At 36.9% G+C, this 27,980-nt stretch overlaps 3 protein-coding genes across 7 annotated transcripts; 2 read left to right on the forward strand and 1 right to left on the reverse strand.

Moving 5' to 3' along the window:
• Nucleotides 1-1,268: 1,268 nt before the first annotated feature.
• On the forward strand, nt 1,269-4,997 carry Bug22 (cilia- and flagella-associated protein 20). 2 transcript variants are annotated; one of them, XM_022842473.2, is made up of 3 exons: nt 1,269-1,644; nt 3,156-3,376; nt 3,778-4,997. In XM_022842473.2, the coding sequence occupies exons 1-3, from the start codon at nt 1,543-1,545 to the stop codon at nt 4,070-4,072; spliced, it is 618 nt and encodes a 205-aa protein (XP_022698208.1). In that variant the 5' UTR covers nt 1,269-1,542; the 3' UTR covers nt 4,073-4,997. The 2 variants fall into 2 exon arrangements, with proteins under 2 accessions (XP_022698208.1, XP_022698209.1); XM_022842474.2 differs by having other exon boundaries at nt 1,269-1,464.
• Nucleotides 4,998-12,723: 7,726 nt separating this feature from the next.
• On the forward strand, nt 12,724-14,411 carry Det (baculoviral IAP repeat containing deterin). 2 transcript variants are annotated; one of them, XM_022842484.2, is made up of 4 exons: nt 12,724-12,818; nt 13,082-13,147; nt 13,270-13,422; nt 13,749-14,411. In XM_022842484.2, exons 2-4 carry the CDS (start codon nt 13,085-13,087, stop codon nt 13,938-13,940), a joined length of 408 nt encoding a protein of 135 aa, XP_022698219.1. In that variant the 5' UTR covers nt 12,724-12,818; nt 13,082-13,084; the 3' UTR covers nt 13,941-14,411. The 2 variants fall into 2 exon arrangements, with proteins under 2 accessions (XP_022698219.1, XP_022698218.1); XM_022842483.2 differs by lacking the exon at nt 12,724-12,818 and adding an exon at nt 12,825-12,962.
• Nucleotides 14,412-15,306: 895 nt separating this feature from the next.
• Nucleotides 15,307-27,954, reverse strand: Cul5 (cullin 5). Of its 3 annotated transcripts, XM_022842476.2 has the most exons (14): nt 27,840-27,954; nt 26,525-27,503; nt 23,988-24,094; nt 23,629-23,728; nt 23,182-23,356; nt 22,750-22,958; nt 22,268-22,520; nt 21,670-22,039; nt 21,064-21,361; nt 20,574-20,834; nt 20,061-20,222; nt 19,759-19,952; nt 19,283-19,406; nt 15,307-18,961 (listed from the first exon to the last, which is right to left on the reverse strand). In XM_022842476.2, exons 2-14 carry the CDS (start codon nt 26,531-26,533, stop codon nt 18,767-18,769), a joined length of 2,457 nt encoding a protein of 818 aa, XP_022698211.1. In that variant the 5' UTR covers nt 26,534-27,503; nt 27,840-27,954; the 3' UTR covers nt 15,307-18,766. The 3 variants fall into 3 exon arrangements, with proteins under 3 accessions (XP_022698211.1, XP_022698214.1, XP_022698212.1); XM_022842479.2 differs by lacking the exon at nt 26,525-27,503 and having other exon boundaries at nt 27,840-27,891; XM_022842477.2 differs by having other exon boundaries at nt 23,988-24,091; nt 26,525-27,842.
• Nucleotides 27,955-27,980: the final 26 nt, after the last annotated feature.

Raw genomic sequence — 27,980 nt, forward strand, 5'->3', positions numbered from 1 at the left:
GATAACCTGCTGCCTAGGCGGCAGAGTATTAAGCCTTACATTTGGAAATCAAATTCTGCCATAGATACAAGGACTTAACGTTGGGTGAAAGGAATAACGATATACAATTCTGTTATAGCTTTGAAAATGTGAGTTGTCACTCACGGGTTCTTAATGTGTTTTATAAAAATGCATCCTGTATACTAGGCATGTTCGAAGTAAATGGGCTCTACAGACGCTATTGCAGATCATTTAAGGTGTTCCCCGCATGCAAAATGAGCCATAATTTTTTTTTTTGATACGATTGATATTCACCATTTATTATAGTAGGTAACAGTAGGCATGATGAGTAATAAATCAATGCGTGATAAACTAGAAACACCATGTTTTATTGTTGGGTAGATTGGGTAGTTATCAAAAGAAATAGACTTCAAATGTAGCAAGCAAAATTTCCGATACAATGGAAAATACTAATGAACTGCGTCTTCAGAGTTCCCATGGAGTTGTCCAAAAGTCGTACAACCTCGGCAACGATACATTCTTCCATCCCAGTTTAGTACACTACTGCTAGGTTATATTCTTGCAAGCAAATGAAAAGAAAACAATAGACAGCACGAAAAAAAAAATATATATATATATATATGCAGTGATTTTCGCGCACCGAAAGGATGATTAGTCAGATCACGAATCGCCTCCCTCCATGTACCTGATATGCATGAATCCTTGGTCGATTAACGTTAACTTGTTATCTAGTATCAATCTGAATTACTTGCAGATTTCCTTTAAAATAATAATTAATATATGAAATTCTGTCGATAATTATGTGAAAATACATAAGCACTTTGCGCAAATTACAAAATCAGCTCAATATATTTTACTGGTTTTTCTAAAATTCCTAAGAGTGAGTTACGTTAAAGAACATGAGGTCCTCGTTACGTCAAATTTGAATCGAATTGGAGGGCCGTTAGTTACTATGGTTAGTGGTCCTGGAAGAAGCCATTTTAAAATAATGAAACAACATTTCCTTTCAATAGGAATCGTTCCCCTGCCCGCGCATAAACAAACCCGTATCACAGCATTGTGGCGACCCAGTATTCTACTGTAGACCAGCAATCCCAGCTGCATACACGACAACAAATCTTTCTCACACAAAATATTCTCTGTTCACCGCTATGTCAACACTAGCACCAACGGTGCATAGGCTTATTGTCATTGGGATCACTCTGTTGCGACGTTCCCTCGTCTTGCGCGTTTCTATAGCAACGGCGCTGCCGCTGACAATCAAAACATTGAAACATCGGGCAAGAGCAGCAGCGCGATACACTGCGGCACTTTGACTTGGTTAGCAGTGAAGTACGCTCGATGTATTTCGGCCTCGAAGTTGAAGACTTTTGCACTATTACAACTGTCTCTGTACAAGCGTATGGAAACATACAATCTTCGTTTCGCACAGAGTAGTTGTTTTATCTACATATGCAGGAAAGTGTAAGTTAAAGGGCAGTTTGACGGTAGGGAATTGATAACTGCTGTATAAAACTATACAACGAATTTTAATTCGCAGTTATGGAATCACGCGGAGGCATGTTCAAGAATACCTTTCAAAGTGGGTTTCTCTCCATCTTGTACAGCCTTGGATCGAAACCTTTACAAATTTGGGACAAAAAGGTAAGCTAAGTTACTGTTTATTGAAGCTTTGATAAATGCCTGGGCTCAAAGTGCAAGATGCTGTTACATAATTAATATATATCTCTATAATATACAATGGGCCGTTTCTTTTCATAGCCTCTAACCATCACATCGGTGAAAATGAATCTATAATGGTGCTCTTGATCTGACATAAAATTTTTCTTAACCGTCGTTCATGCCCAATAACAAACTTTATACACATAAAAAAGCATTATTTTTCTCTGAGAAGCAAACCTTGTTAAATGGTGTCGGTTTTTCAAAAAAATGACAATGAAGTGACCAAGTCCCTTTTGAGCTATTATCAGTAAAATAGTCTTTTTTTTTTTAAGAGAATTTAATTTCATCAGACTCTTCAGTAGCTCTTTAATGGGCGGCTTTTATCTTTATGGGTCTTGTAAAATTTCGGTGTTCGGATTAAAAACAAGATATTATTGATTTGTTTGATGCGTCTTCATGATGATACAACTAGAGTAAGTACAGTTATTTGGAGACTATCGAAACAGGTGCGACAGAAAGAATCAGTGCTAATATTTGCCACTCACAAAATCCATTGGTATCAATCAAAGTTGGGAGTGAGCGACGTAGCATATTGCTTAATCGCAGGAAAGCAGAAACAAGGATCATGGTAGTTCAAATTATCATGACAACGTGCATGCAATCATAGAAAGCGCTCCAATATAAGAACCGCTACTGTGCTTACAGACAGTTTTAAACATGATTTGCTATTAAGTTCTTATGAAAAAGCTACAAGTGTTACGCACAAAACAACTTGCTAAACAATGGATATCCGTTAAATTAATTAAGGTAATATCACAGAATGCTTTTTACTGGAGCCGGCGATATAGTCAACGATATGGAAGAGTATCTACGAACGAAAGGTGTTTTTGAGAAGTAAAACCAGCTTGTAAAATTATAGCAATCTTAAGCTAACTGTTCAGATAATTGAAAATTGGTTATTGCCAGTTTGTAACTTTTTCATTCTTGTAAGACTTTATTATGAATCGATCACTAAAGATAATCAATTCATTTCAATACGATGCATTATTTATATAAATTCGCATTTTGTACAATAGGGAACATTAGATTACAGAACTTTTCAAAGGATAGTAATAAGTTTCATTGAAATAATTAGTGTGCTGGCTTGACTTCATCGAGCCACTTCAACGAATCGTACAATCCAGTATGGACCAGCCTTCCTTCTTTAAGAACCGCTCAGATTATCGAATGGCATGTAAATCTTGCAGTAGGATATTTAATATCATAAGCAGCCTGCTCCAAAGTCATACCGCATTGACGAATCACATTCGTAATTAACTAAATATAAAATTATTATGGTTAACATAAAGAACAATTTAAGCAGCTTGAAGGAACTGACTGGACGCCTTCCAATTCGCATCCATTTGTTGTCAGCCCATTATTCTTTTTTTCTTTCTGGTTTGTTTTTTTTAAATTCCAGCTAACAGAACTCATCTTTGTTGTTAACTTCATAGGTACGAAATGGCCACATAAAACGTATAACAGATAATGACATTCAATCGTTGGTCTTGGAGATTGTTGGAAGCAACGTGTCCACGACGTTCATCACCTGTCCTGCCGACCCCAGAGAAACTCTAGGGATTAGACTACCTTACATAATTCTCATCGTTAAAAACCTAAAGAAGTACTTCACATTTGAGGTTCAGATCCTAGATGACAAAAATATCAAGCGAAGGTTGGTATTTTGTCTCCTTGATCATGTCGAAATAGAAGTTTGGTATTGTTGTCATATGCCTAATTTTAAATGAGGTTTGTAACGGAAGACGTTACAACCCCTTCTCTATTAATTCATTTGATAAACGTTTTTTTTTTTCATATTTTTGTGTATAATCAGAATGTAAACAAACTTATTTATGTCTTTACTCAATTTTACATTGTGATATATGAGATATTTCACTATTGAGGATTTCTAATTACACTTAATTAATCTTCTGTTTGAAGTGCAAGATATTGTTTTTGTTCGTATACACTAGTTAAGAATTTTCACTGGCATAAAGTTTGCGTACGCATACATAGTTTTCATTATTCTTAGCACATATATGGATTTTGTTTCCCGCATCCGTTACTGTTGTCCAGATTTCGAGCGTCCAACTTCCAGAGCACCACGCGTGTCAAGCCATTTATCTGCACGATGCCGATGCGCCTGGACGAGGGTTGGAACCAAATACAGTTTAATCTAGCTGACTTCACACGACGTGCCTATGGAACAAACTATGTTCAAACGTTACGGGTTCAAATCCACGCTAACTGCCGTTTGAGAAGAGTGTACTTCGCCGATCGATTATACGCCGAGGACGAACTTCCTGCAGAATTCAAGCTTTATCTTCCCGTTCAGCACCGAACCGCAGCGCAGGCTCTAAGAGAACGTTGAACATATTTCTTTGATGAGTATCGGAAAAATGACCAGAATAAGGCTAATGAAACAACATGCGCCCAAAAAAGCATCTGAACAGCTTTCTGCCATAAAAACTGTCACTGAAGTTCACAAATATTTGAGGGGACAGCTAGTTATGAAAACGACCAATGAGAATGGAGACTCGTAGGATGGCACAGAATAGGCTTTATTCTAATACTAGTGAGGCCATTGAATTGATCTACGTAAATTAATAGGTGTATCTCATACTTCACTGTTTCGGCGTATATATAGAATATGCTTTAATAGTCAATTTATTACAGCCATTACATAGTTGAACTATAAGTGCGTTTCGAATAGCTAGTATATTAGCGGTTGGGAGAAATCAATTAGCATAAGTAATTTTGAGAAGTTTAGAGAAATTTACTTGATTAAAAGTTTTATATGTCCTTGAACTATGTATAATTTGTACATAAGTACCCGCAGTGTTATTTGTAACAAATAACAAAAATATTTTGTGACTAGGAATATAGCCCTTTATATTGGATGAAACTATGTTTGATCGTCTGAACTAAAAATAAACCGCTTCAAACAGCGGTTAATTTTTTTGAGAAGAATTTGTTTAAAAATGCATGGATGAGTCAATTAATATTTAGTCGGTTGCCAGTTTTTTTTTTTGGGACTTCTGGTGTGCTACTGGCCCATTTTTTTTCTATTTTTTTGCATGAAGCCTATTTGAGTGACACATTAACGAGTTTACACCAAGACAAACTGCTAGATGCATGGTTGCAATTGAAAAAGTGTTTACCAATTAAAAAATAGTATCTTAAAAATGACTAGTGAGTAATTTAGGTCCCGAATTGAAGGTGTGAGCGCGGTGAATGGTAGTTACATAATAAACATGACCGTCAGGAATGACACTTTTACCACATGTAAAACATTATGTTGAAATGTCTGTTTTTATGTAGATACAGTATTAAAAACAAGGCATAAAAAACATCCTCAATTTAGGCGCCATACTATATATATATCTTTGTCTAGTTGAAGCTACCGTCTGTTTGTCTTTCTAGATAATAAGTGTAGACACACTAACTTTATTTTGTTTATTTGTGATATAAATAGAAGACGCACCATAGGGTGCACGTACTCAATCAATTCCACATGAAATGATTACATGTGAAACATTTAAGATTTATTACAATACTTAAATAAGCAATTCTTATTTAAGAGTTAACAAACTCGTCGATATTTATAAAAAGTTTATAAAAAAATTGTTGTCTAAGATTGTGTAGGTAAATATATGGGCAATGAAGGTTCTCGTTAACAATCTTCAGCGTTACGGTATGTCCTCACTACAAGGACCTTATATAACCACATTGTAACTATTCAACAGCCCGCTTCGTCGTTTTTCTTTTTGTTATACACTTATAGTAGGCACTCGGAAAGCCTTCAGTATTACTGCATCTGTATTACTGTATTATAGTATCAGACTGAGTCTATTACAGAACGTAAGCCATTATCTTAGCGGACTTAAAAAAGACCCAGTCATCATAAATCTTACAAACGATTAGGCCATAGGACACTACATTTGTGTCAGGCAAATACGTCGTACGCTTCGCTAGCAAAAGCCCTTGTTCGAGGTACTGGATCATTAAATGTTTTTAGCAAACTAGGGAATATTATTTTTGCTGTCGTCCCTGTCAGTATGAAATTTTATGAAAAGTCTACCTTCCACATACCATTTAATTGCAATTAGGCAGTAATTGGCTACAGTCTTAAAAATGCTGGTTAATGCATAGCACTTTATCTGCGATTCAAATGAAGGTTTGCTAATTGGTAACCGTGGTATGCTTCCTCGACTGGTTCAAAGGTCTACGGTTGATTGAGACCAGATCTATCTAGACGAACAAGTATATGCGCTACAATAGCGGTAACAGGGGCATTAAGCATTTCGCACCTTTTGAAGCTACTGTGGCGCTCTTGACGCCACTCAATTTTATTTGGGTTGATTAAAAAAAATAGAAATACATGTGCCCTCTCGCATACATTTGTGTCTTTGAGTTCATGATTAGCTGTCATTGTATTTTGGCATGTTATGTATGTGATCACTTTTAGAAGTAGAATTATGTCACTTTAAGTATGGGCTGATTTAACAATTTGTGCGCAATAATCTGTGTGGTTGATGCGTTAGTGTGTGTTCTTGTCTCTAATATGAGCTCTTGTTGCATTGCTAGTGTATCTTTCTCAAAATATAGCAAAACTTGTGAGCAAAGACGTTTTCACGTTGTTTGAAACGTACATAGCACAGACAGATAAAGAATGATACAAGATAGAATGCCTTCCACGGACTTCTTTTTTTTCTTTTTTTTTAGTATGCTTTACTATAACGTTGACATATAATGCAAAGAAAGTAAATCGCCTTAGCTGATTACTTTATAAGTATATTGCTACGGAAAATCATATTAGATTGTTTTATGAAACGTCCTTATATATAACGTAACTTCAGATTAGAGATTTAATACTAATAAACCATAAGACCGATTTTTAAAAAGGCTGACAAAGAATTGCTACTAATATATGCTTCTATAATACTTTACAATGACTTAACAGTGAAGGAAAATGCAAGTGGAACTCAGTAACTGCTTGCAACCTCAAGCTTACTAATTTAAAAAAAAATGAATAAGGTGTTAATTCTAAACCGTTTTGACCGTTTTTTTTTTATTTAGTGGTATACTATACAAAAATAACATCGCATGCTCTAAGCTGTTAAAAAGCTTGATAATTGTATTAGTCTAACATTATTACAATGTAGTGCACAAGTTACCATCGCCTGTACCATTTTACCGCAAAAGTGAATCCTACAAACTTTTGCCTTTTATTTAAATATCAAACGACAGCATGTTCCGCATTTGTTTCACATTATAGCAAAGTTTACATACCAAAGATAGAAACTGAGGATGCACGAACATACTCAAGTGTATTGGAATTCAGCACGATTCCTTTTTTATTATCTTCAGCATGAAGTTCAATCGTGATATAAAATATGGACTACAAAAAAGAGAGGAATTACATATAAAAATAAGAGACAATGTTGGCTTATATTTTGCCAGCACAGCCTGCATAACTACATCATCTTCTGCATGATCTTGGTGCTATTGATTGCTTGACGATAATTAATTGCTGCCCTAAACGATTATGTTAACCGATAGTCCTTATTCTAGTGTTTAAACATATATAAGTTTTCCAGACGCATGAAAAAGTGGAACAAAGTAGACGATTAAATAAATTATAATCCATCGTTACATATGGATGGTACAGAGCCGCACCTTAATTGCGAACAACGGCATGTCATAAACATAATTTTGAAAACCGAGCGTTTTCATATCCACGTGTTCATTTACGGTACATTACGGAAACATATAGTTAAAACGGCCTGCAGAATAGGCATTTCTCATGACTCACTGATCGCCGTTCAGTACGACCGCTGAATAGTAATCAATGTACGTACGCGTATCACGAATTCCTCGAGACAGTGAAAATCCTCTTAAAAAAAAAAGAAAGCCGACGAAATTGAATAACTACTACTGTTTTGAGAAAATACAGCTCTATGAATGCTACTTTGGGGACATATTTGAGTGCTATGGAATTCATTGGATGAAATATTTGAGCTATAGAGTAGCGTATGGCTCTTCTCTTATGAGTGACTTTATTTCAGTGGAATAGTTGATAAAGAGGTAGGCTTTAATGGAACCAGCAATATAGACATAAGCTGCATTGATGTCTAATCCGACCGGGTCGCATTTGAAATTCATCGACTGAATTTAAACATCGCCAGTTTTACAAAACAGTGTGACAGTGTACATCCTATTACGTATATATGCGAGCTTTATGTTAGAACTCGTAACATCGGGAAAATATATTTCTGAGTTTTTTTTATGTGTACACCCCTTTTGTACAACCAAAGTCTCGTGTAGACTTTCCAAGTATCGATAAAGTACCTTATGCTCTTTAATAACCGCAGTCCAAGAATACTCTGACATTCTCAGATTTGAATAATCCTGTTAAAGATGATCTACTAAAGATTCTTACCCCACATTAGTATTTTTGGATCCCTAGCAAAAATAACTCGACCAAATGTCAATCTCTTCAGTATTTTGGTGATATCTGGCGCACTAATACAAACTATTAATCATCATTTTGAGCTAAATTGGCTAATACAGGAAAACTGTAAAATAGCAGTAGAAATACGGGTTTTGGGTAAGAAATCGTTCATTAATTGCAATGGTTTCTCAGCATCCTTCGTCTTCATTTCGGTTGACGTTGCCGTGTAACACCGACAGTCTCCTCGTCCTGTTTATTATCAGTGGGTACGAGCCCAAAATGGCGAGTTGCCCTGGTAAGTCAGTTTAGAGGCTGGGACCTAGTAAACCGTGCTAGACCAACATCAATTATGACCTATTAATGATTTTTAAAGCAGTTAAATTATCTGATTTCGGCTACACTATGCTTAGTTTCTCATACAACGTCTGCTCAACGCGCAGTTTTGCGTGTCTTGTTCAATAAGGTAAACCGTGTGACATAAAACACATATTTCATACGACCGACGAAACGCTACTGTTGCACATAATTGGACCAGATGTGTGATGTTAGCTGAAGTGCCTTAACAAGTACCGAACTAAACCTCGATCAAATGCAAGACTTAAAAAGTACCAACTCACTATAGATAGTTTCAATGAATCTTATACCAATATGGGCGTTTCTGTGTGGCATATTTTACCCTGTAAGCACATATCAGCGAAAATTTTTTACCGAAACTTATAGAGTGATCTGCGACGGCACAATCATTTCCTGAACGGTTGCAGCCACAACGGCTCACCGCTAATGTGGCTAGTATGACACCCATCAACGTCAATCTATCTAATCTATAAAGGCCATTACTATGTAACAAATGCTTATCGTAGCAATAGAAAATGCCTAACGATACCACTTCTCTGGTATCCTGTTGTGATTGTACAATTCTTCATATGACACTATCATTATATCCATATCGTAAATTACAACCTTACCTATAGTATAGCTATTACCGTACGGTAGCTAAATTAAGATAGGATCTGCTGCTGACTATCTTTATATTATTCAAGTTACGTATTTGCTAAAAGTAAAATATAAAATACGTAAGACTTGAATGTTATACTGCTAATGATCAACGTCACGCAAATAATAGTTGAAAAACTTGCTACGCGTCAAGCGCAAACTCACAGATGTTCCAACAGTTAGATTAATTTCACAAAAAAAAAGCAGATGTAATCGTATTCACAACAAATGCATCATGGAATTTTAAAGGGTGCTCAATTGTAATCATTGTTACTAGTATAAGTTATCATACGACACGTATAATTGTGTAGTATTCAGTAGATTAAGTTGTTGCTGCATCTACGGTCAGATCCTTCTATTGGCATCGGGTAGATTTTGATATTGGAGGGCACCTTGAACTATTGGTATATTTACATAGCATGAAAGTTGCCTTTGATAGATTTGAAGCCTTTGTAAAAAAGATGTCCCAGTACAGTTTATTTACTGCGTCCATGTCGGTTGTTCATAACAATTTTTAATTATCGAAGTAGTAAGGCTAGCTTGTTTTGTAGATAAGGCAGCCGATAAAAGAGTTTTTAAATTAATTTATACACTATCACGCCATCAACCGCCCTGTGAAAGAACTAAGATCATTAAAATTATAGAGCAGTCTAATGAATACTTAAGATTACTTACCTATGGGGTAAAGTTCAACTTTTTAAAACGGCGAAAAATTCAAATATTTGTTTACGATTCAATGTAAAGTCATTGGTCTAACAGATTTTAGGTGGAGAATTATCATGGAGCTTAAAACATCAACACCCTTGTCTTGGCCCTATATGTGAACTATATAATTGCCAGTCATTTATTTTACTGTCGTCTTTATCTAAAAAAAATCACTGGAATAACCGAAAAATCGCTGGAATCACCAATCTGAATGTTCCAAACAAACGCGAAAGTCAGTTTTGAGCCGTAAAGCATATAGTGGTTTATACTCATTGTATCAAGCATTTTCTTGACGCGCAATAATCAGATTAGCGGAAATTTTTGTACCTAATATCTTTTTAATCGACGCTAACTTTGCTATGGTCTCGATGCAAACGCAAGTTATTTCCAAGTTATCTGAATTGTTTGTATTATACATAGTAAAATATGTGTACGGCTCCTTTTAACTTAAAATCTTCATCGTGAAGATGTCCAATATAAGAAGCCAAGTATCGCGCAACTAACGCAGAATCGTGGCGACGACGACGACAACGATGATGATGATGATAATGATCATTATTGTTGAAATGTCTCAAACCAAAGCCTTCAAACTTTAATATATACTATATTTATTTAGTAGTAGTTTATGTGAACTCAAATAAAACAAGTAATAGTTGTAAATAACGGCATGGTTTTTCTTCGTTTAACCAGATTAGTATATACTGTATGTGCATTAAAAAGACGTTACAACTGCACGGAAATTAGAACAGCTCTTGCGTTTGATCGGACCGTTGGATATTTTTTAGGAATAAATGCCTTAAAAAATATTAGTGTGTAGAAAACATGACGACTGCCGGGTGTACGCTGGAACGCATGGTGGGAAAACCACATGTAATGGTAAGTCTGCTATGCAAAGACGTTTTAAACACTATTGTGAATTTTGCTATACTTAGCAAAGATTATTAACTTAACCACAATATTACAGTCGTCTTCTATAAATTCCTATAACAAATACCATTTCGAGCTAGCGTTTAAAAGAATAACATGGTTATACTCACGGCATTGAAGACCGAGGTAGGCAACATGACATATGTAAATGAAGCGCATGGAGTTTAGCTACTGCGCTACCAGATTTCATATAGTTATCTCTACTAAATTAATTTTAACGACAATGTTTTTCTTACTATGTGAAATATTGATGATGACAAGTTTAAATAGCAACATTTATAACAAAATAAAAATTAGGTCGTTGAAATAAGTGTTCTCAAGTATTACAAATTTTGGTGTTATTTGCGGTGATGAACATCCAACAGTATTCACGAGCGCAATATAGAATCATTATCCAAAACGCGTCGTTTTCGAGCGCAGACACCGTTTTACTGAGCAGCCTCCCCTTCATCAGGTATCCCTGATCGATAATTTGCTTGAGAATCGAGTAGAGAATGTCGCCGTTTCTCGATAAAAAATTAAATCTTCTGAACCCAAGGAACAGTAATCTTGCCATTAACTTATAAGTAAATGAAATATTAACTTGATTTATTATTAGGCACGCGAGTTCCTGTCTGTTTGCAACTCATTTGAGCAAGTCTACATATAATGGTCACCAAGATAATGATCCAAAGCCATACAATAGACCAAGCATGTCTGAACTTGCAGTTCGACCAGATTAACAAAAATGTTCAGTCTAATCTCCCCAGCTCATCCCTTTATAATACCGCGTTAAAATTATAACAAGGTAACGACGATTACACTAGGTGTAAATGTGCGAAAGTTAACACCTTATGCGACAGCTTTATGAATCATAATGATATTCGAATGTTGTTATTATTACGTCATTTTACAAATAAAATAAGGCAACAATTTTACTCTCATTAGAAAAAAACTTGAATATACTTACGCAAAAGTCTCCGTTAAGAGTAATGATGTAATCGTTAAACAAGACTAACGTGTATGGCACGTATCGCTTGTTTTTTTGCCATAAATAAATAAAGATAAAATAAGCTTATATATATCAACGCTCTATTTAGTTTTTTTTACTGTGCAGCGTTGATTTCGATTCATATAAAGGACGCACATAATTGAGCAGCACTCTGATATCTCTAAAATTTTAATAACTCTAAGCAGTATTATCAATATTCTAGTTTAAAATCGTAAAAAGCTATTAGCTGGTATTAAGAATAATATCAGTTTTATTGACACCTAATACGTATAAATTCTATAATGCAACTGAATTCTTCCTGATCTAATTATAAGTACTTAGCAGTACGTAGCAGTATACTTAGTGGAATGGTTTGCGTTAACATTGTTACGACATGTTTCACAGCGCAACTTGTAGCGCCCTCACTCACAGCGCGCTGTAATAGGTCCTTCTTCCAGGCGATCGAATGTTCAGCTGCCGCCCCAATTGACATCGCCTAAATGTCACGCTTCCTACTAGCGTAGTTAAAACAGAACTGGAGTTTATAAATAAAGCTTGGGATTATTTAACATGTGTAACTTATTCAGTAGTCTTAATCGAGGTAAAATGCAAGGGTTCGTTCCAGTAACTGCTGACTAAAAATCACCACAAGTTTACTTGATATTTATACCAAACGATGACCATGGTCTCAAATAAAATAAACAGCAGATGGAGCATGAGAGGTTCGTATCCGACAGATGTGTCAAATTCTGATGTCTTATTTTATAAAAATTAGACCCAGCATCGAAGTACAAGCACGCTTTCTGAGTCAATACATAACATTTTTCCCCTGTCTTGTAACTGTAAAGAGATTGACTTCGTAACTGCAATAGCTGGATCACAACTTCGGAAGAAAAAACTTTCCCGCCATATAACAATTGGATGACAAGAGTCTTGCGTGAGAAGGAGCGACATTTGGAGGCTAGTCGTCGTCTGCTCTCATTTGAAAACAAAGCAAATCCAACGGCGCGCCGCAACGGGCTCTGGTGACGGCGGTGGACTTCTCGGGCAGGAGCCGCCGAACATAAAGTACACATTCCAATCATTCACTCATTGATGTCAGTGATATATAGAAGTTCTGTGGGTTATCCTACATTGTTGCCAGTGTATCAGGCTAACGCTGTTTGTACATTTTGAGCATCGAGAGACTACAGCGACGCGAATTTCCACTCTGTGAGCAATATGTTCGTCTGTGGGGATGGGGGGTATCCTTAATCTTCTGATAAAATTCGATTATCAAGTTCTATAGTTCCGCTCGCTAGACTTCATTCGATATGTCGTTGATCTTTCAGACGATGGCAGTACCAGGCGCTTGCAGTGCGCTGTTTGACCCAGATCGCCGTTTAGCCACGTTCCCGGTAGGTTGCTTGGTTATACATTATCTTCCGGTTTCCTAAAGCGTTCATATATAATTAAAAGTGTAATTCCACCGAACATGTACGTCTGATCAGTGGCTGGTATTTTCTCCGATCTTTTTTAGGAGGATTGGCCACATTCGACGGAAAATTTAAGCCCGCGTGTTTTGGCAGACAATGGGTTCTATTTCACTGGTTCGGAAGGTGAAGATGAAGTACAATGCTTTGCGTGCGGAAAAGTCCTTGATGGGTGGGAGCCCGACGACGATCCACTTAAGGTATCACTGCGTGTTAATAGATCATTTTTGCTGTCGTCGGGACTAGACTACGAAACAGTTTCAACCATTTGTGTTTGTCATCAAATTTTTTCATTCGCAACAACAAAGTATCTGTCGAAGATGAACACTTATTGAGTAATCTGTACGTATGTGTAATATATTCATTTATGTTAATATCTAAGCTTTGCTAAATACTGTGATTAACACGTCTTTGCACCGTCTAATGAAGCTAGGTTGCTGTATACTGCTGCAAAAATAGATATATATATCTATTTATATATATATATATATATATGCATTACTGAGTTTTTCGCACTCAATTGCAGGAACATCAAAGACGCAACGAATGTCTCTACCTAAACTTCCTTAAGAGTGGCGGAGATCCCCGCAAAATGACGTTAAAAGTTTCACTTGAGATATTACACTGTGTATATGCGCGCAAAATGACCGCGCTGCAGAATGAAACATTGGAAAATACGGACATACTAAATACGTTTGTTAGAAATAAGAAAAAATAATCAGGAGAAAAATCTAATTCTAATTATTCGAAGAAATAGGATTATAAGGAAAAACTTATAGTGATTACCATTCTTTTTTATTTCGTACACCTTTGTGTTAAAAAGGTAGTCAGTACACGCGAAGGGTGCTTTTCGACCTTTGAATCGTATGAACAAAAGTTTAAAAGTTGAACTTGCCCGCGATCGCGTTACCTGCATTCAATTTTAGTAAAACTATAACGGAAGTAATGACTGATATGGAGAACTTGGTTCGTTAAAGAAATTGTTCGAACAAAAAGGAAAGAACTCTATCTTTGAGTTGACGTCGACCAAATCATATGCATGATTTTCTTGGTATATCTCGTGGGCAATAGATAAGACGTAATTGCTGAAAATGTGTTATACATATTTAGTGCCGACATTCTAAATCTATAAATGATTTTGCATTCATCCTCGCGATGTAAATAAACTGTCGATCATAATTTGATTAAATAGTCTTGATACAACATTTTTTTTTTTGTTAAAGGGCTCATGTCATTACTGTGGTATCGGCATTAAGTGTCCCTTCAGTTTAGTTAGCTATTTAATCAAATTATAATTCATCTGTTTGCTTACTTTAATAATCAGTTCGATCCCTAACTGAGCCACGGCCATATTTTCAAACACTAACTCCGCATGCAAATAGAATGACCGTAATTATTTGAAACGATATATAGAGAGCCGTAGTAAGTAATCCTTTTAATATAGGGACTAGAAATAATATGAAAAAAATAGAATAACAAAACGTGGGGCGTAACATCTAAGAAAGTCATACAAAACTTAATGTACACTTTATAATATAGTTTTATGATATAAATAAATGTTCATATATATGTTATAAATAAACAACTAATCAACTTCATCATAAATCAACAAGTATCATATGATTCCCTGAATCAGGTTTTATTTTGTTGTTGTATATTTGAACTAGAAGATCTATGGTACAAATCATTGTGTCTATATGCTTGCATTTTTCAGCTAAAAGACTGATGGATGCTTGTGAAATGGCAAAAATATTTGTTCCGCTCCCATCCCTACCGCCGATTTAAAAAACACTTTACTTCATGTTTTTTAAATACAGGCAGTTACCTACGACATTTTATAAAAAGCTTGGGTTTACTGAAATATGTTGAACAGCATGAACCTTCCCATATGTAAACATAAAGGATGTAACATTAAGAAAGTACCCGCTAAAGAAACATATTTTTTTAGTGAGGATAGATATATATGCCTATCGCTAACCATTTTTTTTAAATAAAGAAACTGCTTAGATGATAGTGACCCGAAATTTGACATCATATTTCAATTAGTAAGAGACAAGCGGAAATATATAGTGAAAAGGCAAAAGTTGAATTTCTACCTTCGTTCGTTTTTTAGCTTTATTATTACTATATCGGACTTCCACTGTTATTATTACTATTATTACAAACATAAATATATTTCATCGTCATCACCAGTAGCAGAAACGACACTTGCGATGTTTCATTTTTGAATCAATCAGTTCACAAGGTATTTTACAAAATATGGTACACGGATGGTGGGATTGCATCGTCAACTGCTATATATATATAATATAATTATCATAGGTGTGTATTTGTATGTACGCAATTATTGATACTATATATATGTATGATGTTTGTAAATTTACATGTCTTTGCGTCTCTTCTATTTAACAAGATTCTCGTTTGCATTGGCTCCAATGAACATTTATGGACTGAGTGGTACGGAGTATGATATTCACGTTTACTGCGTCAGAATTGATAGGAAAACGCGTTACTCACGCCGCCACTGCAGCTGTCGATTAAACTGGAGCAGAAAATAGTAAGCGAATGGTAAGTCGATCTCGTCCAGCTTCTCCTTATTCCTATGCAATCCTATCTATCAATCATCTTCCATTCATTTAGGTCTTTAGTTTTGTAGCTATTGTAATGGAAACAGCTCTGTTGCCCTCGTTTGATACCGCATTTTTTACACATTTTCGTATTTGTCGTGCGTAGTGGGGCTTGAGATTGTATGTCTTTCACCTGCGGCACGCTGTTCTCAGAGCTCATTGTTCATAATAATAGTAATATGCATTCGTCTTGTTTTCTAATATCTCACTTGTATGTAAATCTATGTATTCGACGAGCGAACAAATCGTTGGCAATAAAAATATTTCAATGGACATGGGCCATCGAAGGCTCTTCCTTTCGTTTTCCTTTAAATCTGCACACGTCCGCGTTGAATGCATTGGTGTACCCGATTGCGTTCCATTTTTTCTAATTCATAGTTTAGCACAGAACTTTCTAGCAACAAATCATTTACTCGAAAATTTACTGCGCGATTACAATATCGCGGCCACCTAACCAAGCGCCTCGACAAATTATTTTCAGAACTGTACAATGTTTTCTTCAAATTCTATGAGCCTCTATGACTCAACATTTAGATTAAAACATCGATTAGAAAAAGCAAGTTCTAGTTCGAAAGGTCTCTTTGTAATGTATAGTGCGCATTGACTTTTTTGATTCGCCCTTACATGGATTGTTGCCCATATTGTTCTGTCTGTTCTAAGTCTGGTCACAGTCGTATAATTACTACTCAATGTTATGATCAGTAAATGATGAACATATAGCATGTATGTACGGTACTCTTTTTTCAGCCCTAGTACCTGTTTTGTTTCGGAAATGATTTACGATTTCATATCGATAGAGGTTGTACTCACTGGCATGTCATCTTGTTTTGAGCTTGACAGGATTACGGTGAAGTTGCTTGAATCAAAGTTCTAGATGAGCCCTGGTTCACAATATGCCGACCGGATTTAATATTCGCCAGGCAGATGCGCGGTTATCGCTAAAAAATAAGATTGGTATATTGGAGAATAAAACCGTATAAATTTCACATTTGTAAAGTGTTATTCGAACAACAAGGGCATGGATGATTCATAAAATAAGGATTATTCAGCTGCCTTTTTGCTGCAAGTATTGATAAAAATAACTCCTGGTTTGGATTTTAGTAAGAAATCCAGTGAAACAGAAAATCTTCATTAAAAAAATCCGAACATATTTCTTGACTATAGAAAGTCAGTGTTTGTAACCTGTTCGCGGCAAGCAGCTGCGTTTTCCTTGTGCGATACAAGACGCAACCTTTGAGAAGGCTGACAGTTCTACCTAGCTAATTAGCTGACGCCTTTAACTGATGAGCTTTCTACGCTCTTCTTTCTTTGAACGCTGCCATAATAATAACGTGCACACGTTATAGTTATTCACTCTCGGTATTTGAGCACATAAAGAAACCAAGTTTTTTCAAAGCTCTTCCGCCGCGACGATATCTGTCAAAAACTTTATTGTGTTAAGCTAAACGTTTTTTATGCACATTTAGTCTTAAACTGACAGACGTATATATACAGCAGACCCACAAGGAGATATGAAACAGAACAGATAAGGCGTCTGGCTAAGATACAGTATAATGCATTGATTAATGTCATAGTCAATTGTTCATCATAGTTACCACATCATCAAGCATTTTACTAACGACACGATTTTTGTCCTTTCGTTGGTCACCGACATGATTCGTACCTTTTTTTCTCACACTTCACTAATATATTTATTCTTTTTCAAACTGCAGTTTCTGCGACCTGTTCCCCAGGTTACTTTCCTTCGTTTCCTTGATTTGCTTAGCAATCAAACTATAAGGGTACTGTTTGATTGGCACGATTTTGCAATAAACATAATGAGGAAATAGTTTACATATACCCGCTTTGCTGTACAAACGAACGTTTTTTTCTAGAACTAGGAAAGTTATAAGTTACGAACTTTTGAGGGCGTATGTTGGCAACCGTTTTGTCGTGCCGTTTTCCGTAAGCTGTAAGTTCACTATTGCGCTCACTTATTATTGTCATTCCATTTAGCATCGTTCGTCTCAATTGTGTAGTTCATAACATATAGAATTAGATCACTACGAAAAATGCCATCTGCTTATTTATTAACAAATAAAACAAAGAACACAAGTATCTGATTCAACATTTCTGTTTCCTTAGAAAATAGATTGATCTTTTAACCCGGCAATTAGCTTCTCATCTTGTTCCTTTTTTTTTTTTGGCTAATGACAAAGCACATGTCGATAGATGTATAGACATAAGAAACTTCCACTTATAAAAAGCAACAAATAAAACAGGCAGATAACTCCAAATAGTTTTTTGCGTAGCTAGAGAATGTGTTAATCGTCGACTATTATAAATGACTGCTTTCTAGTTGAGTTAGGTATCACAACGACAGACTGGAGTCTAATATTACGTTTCTGTTACTAATATTATTATTTATTTGTTATATGAACTATGACTCCTCAATATAGGTTTTTTTTCAAAGTCATCTTCTTGAAGTTAGCCCTGAGACAGCACTCATATATATATATATATGTATATATAAACTTCAAAATTAAAGTATTGTTTTGTTTCTCACAGATATAACTAGGTTAGCTGTATTGTTACTGATCAGCTGCTAGGATAAGAACTGTTATTAAATAACTTAAAAAAGTTCACTTATCTTCCAATGCTAGGCAAGATGTTTCGCCCGAATTCTGCTCACCATATTCGCACACATCTAGTCACCCGAGCAGGGGTACTGAGATTAAAACAGAGTGTTTGTAACCTTCATTTTTGCTGTGGCACTTTTGTCATAAAGTTTCTTTAAGCACTTGTCTGTATTTTTTTTTTACAATGCTTCTTCTAATCTTTGCCTAACTCAGTGGGGTTATATTTATTTCTATATGATTCGTAAACTACCGCCAGTGGTCCGGACAACAACTTCTTCGTTTCGTCTTTCCACGTTTTTCTAGGCAACATAAATATATTCATTAAGGTCGAGATCGCTGCGTTGCACGTGGTTGTTGTTTATTAGCTTCTCGATACATTCCTTGATCAACTTGCGAGACGGGGCGAATTGCCCCTTCAGAATTTCAACTAACTCCGTTTGAAGTTGCGCATATGAGATGCGTTTTCGCATCTTCATTATCTTCATAATGCCCTCCTGTAGAAGTAGGTTGAAAGAACCAATAAGTAAAATGGAATAGTAAACAAATACTGAGGTAATATACTGCTATGGCTGCTTGAAAATGGTATAAAAAGTAGCCGGCTGCATGCAGTTGTATTCCAGCTTTAGTATCGTCAAGCTTTGTGTTAGTCCTAAATTATATCACATCCCCATTTCCTCTCAAAAATGGGATCCTGTTGACTTTTCTCAAACGCATCCAGTTAAGCCTGAGATTCGACAAAGGTTTCAGGCGTCTTTTATAAACTAAGCTCACTAACGTATATTAACATAGAAAGGAGAACTTGCCAATACACACACCTCGGTACGTAGCTCTCTAAGTACGGCAATCTCTTGATGGTTTTCCTCAGCAGCCTTTTCACTGGCCAGCTGTAGACGACCAATTAAGTTCACCCGACCACGTTTCTGTACTTTGCCATTTTTTCTGTAATCGTGGTTAGATAAACAAGTTATGCGCACATACCACACATAAAACTCAAGTGTAAGTACCACTGACTTGTTATCAGTAACTGTCTCTTAGTTTTCTCATTTTGCAGTCTTTAATGAACTGCTGCTTTTGAGTATCATTCTAGGTGGTTCATGTTAGAGATTATTATAACCACCGAAATCAATTACCGCATTCTATATAAAACAATATATTTGATAAAATTCTTAATTTCAAGGGCAATGCAAAAAATGGAAAAAAGTAACGTTTTTCATATCCATTTCGTTTTGTAATATGTTTTTCATCCGAATTTTCATTATTTCACAGCAACATTGGTTCCAGCGGTACTAACATTAGGCAGAACTCTTGGTTAACCCAGAAGTTCGTTGAATCGTTGAAATCCTTAGGTGTCTTAAGATCAGGTAGATCACAGCAAAGCAGTTGTTTTTTTAGTTTGGGAAAACACACTAGACAATGCAGAGTGCGGCGAAGCTCAGAATCTGGCAATTCTGTCGCCAGCCGCAGGCCTTCAAACGAGATTTTGTCCTAAAGTCAATCAACGAAATGCCGAACAATTAGTGTTTCATCATTTAAGTGCAATGATAAGTCATTTATATATATATGTGTGTATGTGTATATGTGTGCAGAACTTACAAGTGGCCGCTGATTCCATGCGAAGAGCACGGCCATTTGTAGCGTTGTGATCTCAAGATCGAATTTACCAACCCGATTCGAGAAAGTAACCGTCCCGTTTGCCATATGGTGGTGCCACTGAAGTTTACGGCCCCCATGCTTTTGCTTGTAGAAATCTTCCACCTATAAGATCAATATTATAGAGTAAAACATAAACAAAAGAATTACCTAAATACCAATAGCTTGAGTTATGCTTTCTTATCAAATTCAAAAGTTAATTACCTCACTGTATTAAACACTAAACCCTCTTTCCAAATATAAGGCCCGTGAAAAATATAAATTTATCTATAAATAGTGTACTCAGTCATATAAACCTTTGTAATGATAAACACAACACGACTAATAATACTTACAACACAAGCATTCGACGAACAGGGTTTTACACAATAAATAAATAGGAATTATAGTTATATTACTAAAGCACCCAAAAGCTGTACAGTTTAGTTTAGCAATTAGGCATACCAAGAGAATTACCTCTGGAATAAGGTCCTCAAGTTCGATGGGCAAAGACACGGGTACAATATCAGTGCTCCTCACCCAGCTCCCAACATTCAGAATTTTGATATTGACAACATCTGTGATACCTCTGCCCGAGGCCACTGCGCCCACAGCGGGTCCTTCCTTAAACTCCTTAAACTCTTGGTTCAAGTCCTGACTTAACTTGATGTCTTGGAACATGCGGAGCATATTATTGATATAGTCGGCAGGCATTCCCACGTTTCGAAGGTCTTCCACCTAACGGTAAACCAAACGTCAGAAAACATTAAAAAGCTGTGTCACAGTGGACATTAGTGACGCATGTTTATGTAATTGCCTTGTACTATTGATGACGTATCCCTCAAATTACGCATATTATGCTTAAAGTGCTACCAGCTATGCGGAATTGTAAGCAAAAACAAGCTGATTAAATTCGCTCAGCAATTTGTGTCCTGAAAAGGCCTGCTTCCTGTGCCATAATATTTACCATGTTCTCTTCTTTTTCATTATCGGCTGAGATGTCGAGGATGAGCCGTCTTGTGAGGTGATACTTGTGATATCGCATAAAGACATCCTTGTTCTTAACATAGCGTAGAAGCGTGAGAACATCTGCCAGCTTGTTATCGATTTCTTCGCTAGTCAGACGCTTTGATAACGCTGTTCGCCGAAGCAGCATATCGCTGTAGTTCGCAAGAAGCTCAGGACAGCGTGACTCGGGAGACGTCTTGCCCACTTTCGAACGGTTACCTTGTTGTATTCCCTGGGGCATATGGATTGTGAAGATGCTGTAGCGATACATAAAATAAAAAACGCGAAATTTATTTTGGTCGGTTTAATAAATAAAGTTAAATTCAACTGCGCGTTTCACAAACGCCTAAGCAATTCGATTTTCAAATACGTTTTCTTTACCAGTACTGTTATATGTTCATATGATCTGTCTATAACTTTTCTGGTCTGTCTATCAGGCCTTCATTAGAATTAAGAGGCGAAATAACACGCCTGTTTTAGTCCAAAGTTATTATTAATGACAAGCACAAGAAATTACACCTCTGTCTTCTAATCCTATGCAACCTCAAGGCAGATCTAAACGAACCTGCAATTATTGACGATTTCTTCAAAAGCTTTATCTCGCGTTGACAAAAACCGCGGATCATTGTTCGCGGCCTCCTCAACGAGATTCGAGAATCGATTGAACAGCTCAAGTAGCGCCTCCACGTATTTCTCACAATCTTGCGTAATTGTATCCGCATTGGCGCGCATGTCGGCTAAACCCTGTTGCACTATGAACTCGTGCATGTGAGCAAGCATCTGTACAATGCCAGGCGAAGCGTCATCTTCAGAGCTGGTGTCGGGACTTTTTATCTGGTTGCCACGTTCCGGGTCTTCCTCTTGAACTTGTCCGATATAATCCATCAGCTTGAACATGAGTGCTAATTTCTCCGTGTCGTTCGCACGAATTAAAGCTGTGGAACAGCGCAGTTGGAAACAAGTGTGGTGATACAAATGATTCGATGCAGGTGTATTACCTATTGAGTAGGTACATATGTCTATACAATGTCTATTCCTATGCACTCCAGTAGTAAGAAAGAGTAACACCAAAGATAATCTAAGCTGATGGCAAGTGAATTTCATACATTAGTGAAGACTGAAGCCCTTACTGGCCTTTACCTTTGGGCGAAGCAGTTGCTTACCTGGACATTCTGCAAGAATAACATCCATATATTTTATGATAAGCTCATCTACAAGGCATTTACGAAGTTTGTAAGCAGAGTCAGCGCTTGTCTCTAGATATCTCGCGCCTCGGGCCTCCTCTTCTTTGAGTTTTTGTTCAGCGTACCGCATGTACGCGTGAACTCCGTTGTCTTGGAGGAAAGCCTGTGCCTTCACCATGTAGAACTCGGTCGTTGCAGTCAGATAGGGCTCTTCAAAGTACGTTCGGTATACCTGTGATGTCAACGATTTAGAATCAATAAGCACAGGATTAATATTGACTCGTTTTAGTCTCTAAGATAGAAGCTATATGTGAATTATTAGCCTACAGGCCTGGTAAGTGGATTTTTTTCATAGGTAAGGAAAGAGTACTGATGAATGTGGGTAAATAGTGCACGAAAGACTTCCTCAAACTTTTGTGATGATACCAAATTAACGATTAATACAGCCCACCAAAACTCACCTCGAGTGGAGCATCCGGATCAGCCGTGAGATTCACGTAGCTTTCACGGACACCAATGACAAGTTGCGTATCGAACGCCTCTCCGTTACGTTCAGCCTCAATGAGTTTTAGGGCAGCACTTTGAAGACGTGTGCGAATATTTTGAAAGATGCACTCATTCCATGAAACTAACATCATCTGGCGAACTTCACTCTGATTGCTCGAAGCAACTAATCATTGAAGAAAAAAAAATCAGATTAATAAGAAGACTTAGTTTTCTGTTAATGACTAAACATGGTTTTCGAAAGGGCCGTAGTAGATTAAAAACCTACAAATTTTAAAGTCATGTTTACAGTTTTGTCAGTAGTAATAATAATAATAGTAATGCGATTGGAACATAATTTAAGCTTTCGAGTGAATGTGTACATGGCCTTATTGGTGTACGTTATTCACCCCGTTTACTGGAAGCGTTTGACACTTGAAGCCCATATTGTTGAAGTTTCTGGCGCGCTATAGCATCACACTGCGAAAATGGTAGCGGCAGATATCCGCACTGGGCAAAAAATCGTCGCCATTCTCGAATGTAAGCCTTTAATAGAGCGTGATCTTCTTGGTTCTCGAGTACCCGCTGAAAATCATAGCGACAAACAAGTATAAATACTGTAGAAATATAGCCAAACTTCTCAATTCGTTATCAATGAAGTAATAATTTGCTCAACGTGAGAACATTCATTAAGGTTCTTCTGTAGCCGTAGATAGTTATTATGATAAGATACACATACTGAGACGAAATGTCATGTATACGGATTGCTGTGATCAACTCGGATATTTTATTAAACAAAGGGACATTTCACTACTGGATTTTGATTATCAGATGCTTTTCTTGATCTTCATACAAACCTTTTGTGAGTCGGCTATATACTCTGTGATATCGCTCTTTAGAGCGGAATATAACTGTACGGTGCCCTTGTCGTCCCACAAGCATACTGAATGGATATCCCTATAGAAATGAAGTGAAATCAAGTAATCTTAAATATTTATCCTTCTAAGTTACGTTTTTTTTTCAAACAAAAATCACACTATAAACATGCATACTACGAAAAATCCCTATCAAGCAAAGTTATCCTAAAACACAAAAATATAGCAAAGTGCTTTTATTTTTAACGCACTTCGACATTTTTTTATTTCGTTACACACGTAGACCCTATTACCTATGTAACGCATTAAACGACGCCATATTCCTCGTTTCGACCACTTACCAGAATAAACCCTGCCAGTCTGGATGTGAAATGTCCTGCTGGCGAAGAAGCTTAATGAGGTGCGGCCGCATCATCGGCCACCGATTGTTGAATGTATGCTTGTCCTGCTGAGGTAGCATAGATAAGCAAATTGTAAAATTGTCGTTATAGGTAAGCAATATGCCTACAACATAAACGTTGTAGGTAGAGCAAAGCATTGGGCTAAAAAAACCTCTGGGCTCGCATAGAATCCAATATCTGTGTCTATTATAATTAATTTCAGATGCCTATTTTGAACTTATAGAAAAAGTTCACAATTAGTTAAATTAATAGCACAGCTGAACCTTTTTCAACCTACCATATGCCGGTACATAGTGCTGGGTTTATTCTGCATTAGATAATTTGGTAATAAATATAATAACAACTCAGCTACCTTGCTAAGTATTAGCTGATTTATAATAGATCGTAGTGATTTGGCGGGTTTATGGAAGAATGATACAAAAAACTGCAAGCCATCACATCTAAAACACTTGAAACCTTTCTTTGATAATTAACTTTAGTAGCAATTTCCATATACACTTCAATTAATTGTCGTTTATTTGCTTATTGGTAACAAGCTGAACTTTTCGAATCTGCTGACACTTTGCAAACTCTAATGGTAAAACCAAAAAGTTTTTTCTGGCCAAAATAATTGAGTCTGACTTCATTCTCGAAGTGCGTTTAACCAAACGACAAAAGCTTGTGCTTTCATTGAAATAACTTCTTTCAGTCACGCAAGAACGTTTTCGCTTCGAAAGTTTTAGAATCGGTTCTCAGAAATCAAGAAACTTAAGGACGAATATAATTATTGGTCAATAACAATAATAACAATTAGAAACTTAGGTCCGTGAAATGCCGCCCGGATATGTTGGAACCTTCGATTAATGGCTTAACTCACCGGTTAACGGGTTTCTACTAAAGAAATTTTTCCAACGAAGCAATTGTCTTTTTATAAGCTTCCTAATACTGCTACTCTATAAACCTAGAGTACGATGAACGTTTTTATACAAATTCGTCGGTTCAGACCTCATGGAGGACATTTTTAGGCTGAGTCTATTTTCCTTTCTGTTGATATGTATTGGTCTCTATATACGTTCTCTGACAAATTCTGGCCAACCCATAATAAATAAATAAAGATATATATATAAGATAAAGGTAACTATTCTATCTATTGGCCCTTTTGATTTTTCTGTTACCCTCTTTATTTAGATTAACGCCTAAAAAAATTCATGCAAATCGTGAATAAGGTGCAGCTTATCGATTGCTAGTGCACGTTACGTATTCAGTTAGTGAGCGTCGCACAAATCAATGTGCGCCAGTATTACCAAAAAAACGTTAGCATAAAACAACACTATTAAAGTGCCTTTTAATAGTCGAATCGATATTTTTGTCAACACGCACACATATGAACGTGATCCTGTTGGTTGAGAGACACAAGTCTTGCAACTTTTGCATAGTAAGTGCAAGTTAACTGTTGACAATTTTAGGATTCTTTTACGCCGGTATTCTGTGGTGCTTTCGTGCAGTAAATTCAATAATATTGCAAAAAACTTACGGTCTCAGTTAGTTAGTCGAGCTAAATGAACACATGATGAAGATAATTATGCTCTAGTTGAACGCGAAGGCTGATAGGCCATACCATACTGAGAATGCTTTTTTCGTTTGAAATATGATTTTCCAAGTTGTACTATAACAGCACAATACTGAAGAACATAATGTTCATAAGTTTGAAGTATGAATCGTCTTGACTGCATAATGTGCTGCTATGGTCAGTTATAACTGTAGTAATAAATAAAACGATCGCAGAAAGTACAAATTAGCATTCCAGATTTATGCGTTTTGCACACAGCAAACCTGCTGGGCACACTGAAACTCAATAACAACATCTAAAGCTCATTAATACTGGTAACGTTTGTTAGCTGCACGTCGAAGACATCGATGAATCAAAGTGTATAATTACAATATGTATAGAATCAGATTAATTGTAGAGAGCTTGTAATTTTTCCCAAGTCAAACTTGCTGAATTTCTAGTTTTAGATCTTGTAATGTTTCACGTACTTTTCTTTTATATATAATACTCCCAAAAATGTTCCAATATGCAAAGACAATTAGAGGTACATTAACCCCCTTAAGGATCAAGAAAAAAGACAATCAAAATGGATAGGATAGGCAAAAAAGTCGGCGAAATGTTTATTCCGGCAACAGCATAATTTCTACCGTCGTCGGAGACGTTGCCTGCAGTACAGTTTATCTGTTCATTTTATTGTTTCAAGTTTTAGAGCAACAATAAACTTGATCATCCTCCTTCTAACCACGTGTTTTGACAACCTGCTTAGCCAGCTGAGTCGTCTGCCTGGGTTATCTGATGTAAGCAAACACCATTTCAACGCTGGAATTGAACCGTGACTAGCATCTTGTCCTCCTAAGCAAGGCGATACCAGGACGATTAATAATATACCATGCATGATATTGGCTATGTTTCCAATACACATGTAACCCTCGCAATGCAATCTACTCACAGGATTCATGGTAGAAGCGTCCGTTTTCACCAACTTCGTTAGATAATGTTCCGCATCCACTTCTATTGGTGAAGAGTAAATTAGCTAGCTGATATATGGTTTTGCACTTCCGTTCTTTCTCAACGAGTTTGCAGGTTACTGAATTTCGTTTGGTGTTCTTTTCTCCCTATGTATACATGCCTGTCTTGATCCATACGTACGTTCTAAGAAACTCTACGAAAATGACAAATTTTCTACGCCAGTAATATCGACGACGACGATTTCTGTTGCTTTGTATCTGCGAATTCCGTCACCAGTTTTTCATTAGTTGTTGTTACTGTTGTAGCCCTTCGAGTCGTCCTCGACGGCTCGCCTGCTGCGGCGAAAGCTGATATTGCTTCAGCCCCATCAACCACGCTAAAAGAGAAAAATGAAAAAGAACTTCGCTTTCTGAGTTTAGTCGGGGTCCGATGGTAACGATCGCCTGATCTCCGAACTCGGCAGGAAGCCTCAGAAAGCCTCGATACAGTTAGGAAGCTGCGTACTGTGCGTTTCGCCCTCACCTATGACTAGTAGGTATAACGTCAGCTTGCACGACGCACGTAAGCAGAAAAACAAGCTAGACAGCTAGATACGTGTGTTGTTGTATATTGTTGTTTTTCTCTTTGTCCATCGATCCTTGTTTTGATCTACCTCTTCATCTCGTCCAATCACGAACGCACAGATTACTGTTTTCCATCGCTAGTGCTGATAGAGGTGAACACCAAACTCACTCTTTGAATAACTGGTTACCCGTTGAAACTTACATTCACAGGCAAGTAATTATCCAATCATACAAGCAATCATACTGCCAACAGGCAGCCACATACTGATGAGATTCGCTCTCAAGCACCCAAGCGAATTAGTACCCATCCATTGCATATTGAACACGAACGGGAAATAAGAAGTGAGCCTGCTTGGGGATAGTTGCTCGTCGATAATAGACGTGTATGCGAACCACCTACGGAATTTGCAATGATATAATGGTTATGTTCATAGCTCCATTATAGAAACAGTAACAACTCGCTTTTTCTCGCACTTTTCTTTCTGTATTCGAGGCTAGCTTTCCTTTGAATAGAGAGGTTATTTTATTTGCTACGATCTTGCTTCACTCGAAATTTAGACCATGAACGGATTCACTATGAACATTGTTAGATCTCCAGCGCCCTATCGGAGTCGGTTCCGTGCCATTGACACTGGCGGCAGCCCAGCAAAATAATTTTTTTCTGATATCCAATAGAATCTATCATGCCCGGACACCTTCGTTTCTAACAGCAGCAGTATCAGCAGGACTCACCATCAACCAACGACAACAACCAACCAGTGATCCAGTTAAGCAGCCGCGGCAGCACGAGTCGTACAAACAACATCAACTAACCCCATGACTCAGTTAACGTTGCTTCAACAATAACAATAACAACTGGCAAAGAAGAGAGAG

The sequence above is a fragment of the Varroa jacobsoni genome, unplaced genomic scaffold, assembly GCF_002532875.2.
Source record: "Varroa jacobsoni isolate VJ856 unplaced genomic scaffold, vjacob_1.0 scaffold_994, whole genome shotgun sequence".
NCBI lineage: Eukaryota > Metazoa > Arthropoda > Arachnida > Mesostigmata > Varroidae > Varroa > Varroa jacobsoni.

Bases quoted from the DNA above. Each gene is read 5' to 3' on its own strand.
- Bug22 (XM_022842473.2), top strand. From the start codon at position 1,543: ATGGAATCACGCGGAGGCATGTTCAAGAATACCTTTCAAAGTGGGTTT. The intron at 1,645-3,155 runs GTAAGCTAAGTT...TTAACTTCATAG, and splicing joins TACAAATTTGGGACAAAAAG to GTACGAAATGGCCACATAAA. The intron at 3,377-3,777 runs GTTGGTATTTTG...ACTGTTGTCCAG, and splicing joins GACAAAAATATCAAGCGAAG to ATTTCGAGCGTCCAACTTCC.
- Det (XM_022842484.2), top strand. From the start codon at position 13,085: ATGGCAGTACCAGGCGCTTGCAGTGCGCTGTTTGACCCAGATCGCCGT. The intron at 13,148-13,269 runs GTAGGTTGCTTG...GATCTTTTTTAG, and splicing joins GCCGTTTAGCCACGTTCCCG to GAGGATTGGCCACATTCGAC. The intron at 13,423-13,748 runs GTATCACTGCGT...ACTCAATTGCAG, and splicing joins CCGACGACGATCCACTTAAG to GAACATCAAAGACGCAACGA.
- Cul5 (XM_022842476.2), bottom strand. The intron at 21,362-21,669 runs GTTCGTTTAGAT...GTATCGCTACAG, and splicing joins GAAATCGTCAATAATTGCAG to CATCTTCACAATCCATATGC. The intron at 19,953-20,060 runs GTAAGTTCTGCA...GATTGACTTTAG, and splicing joins CATGGAATCAGCGGCCACTT to GACAAAATCTCGTTTGAAGG.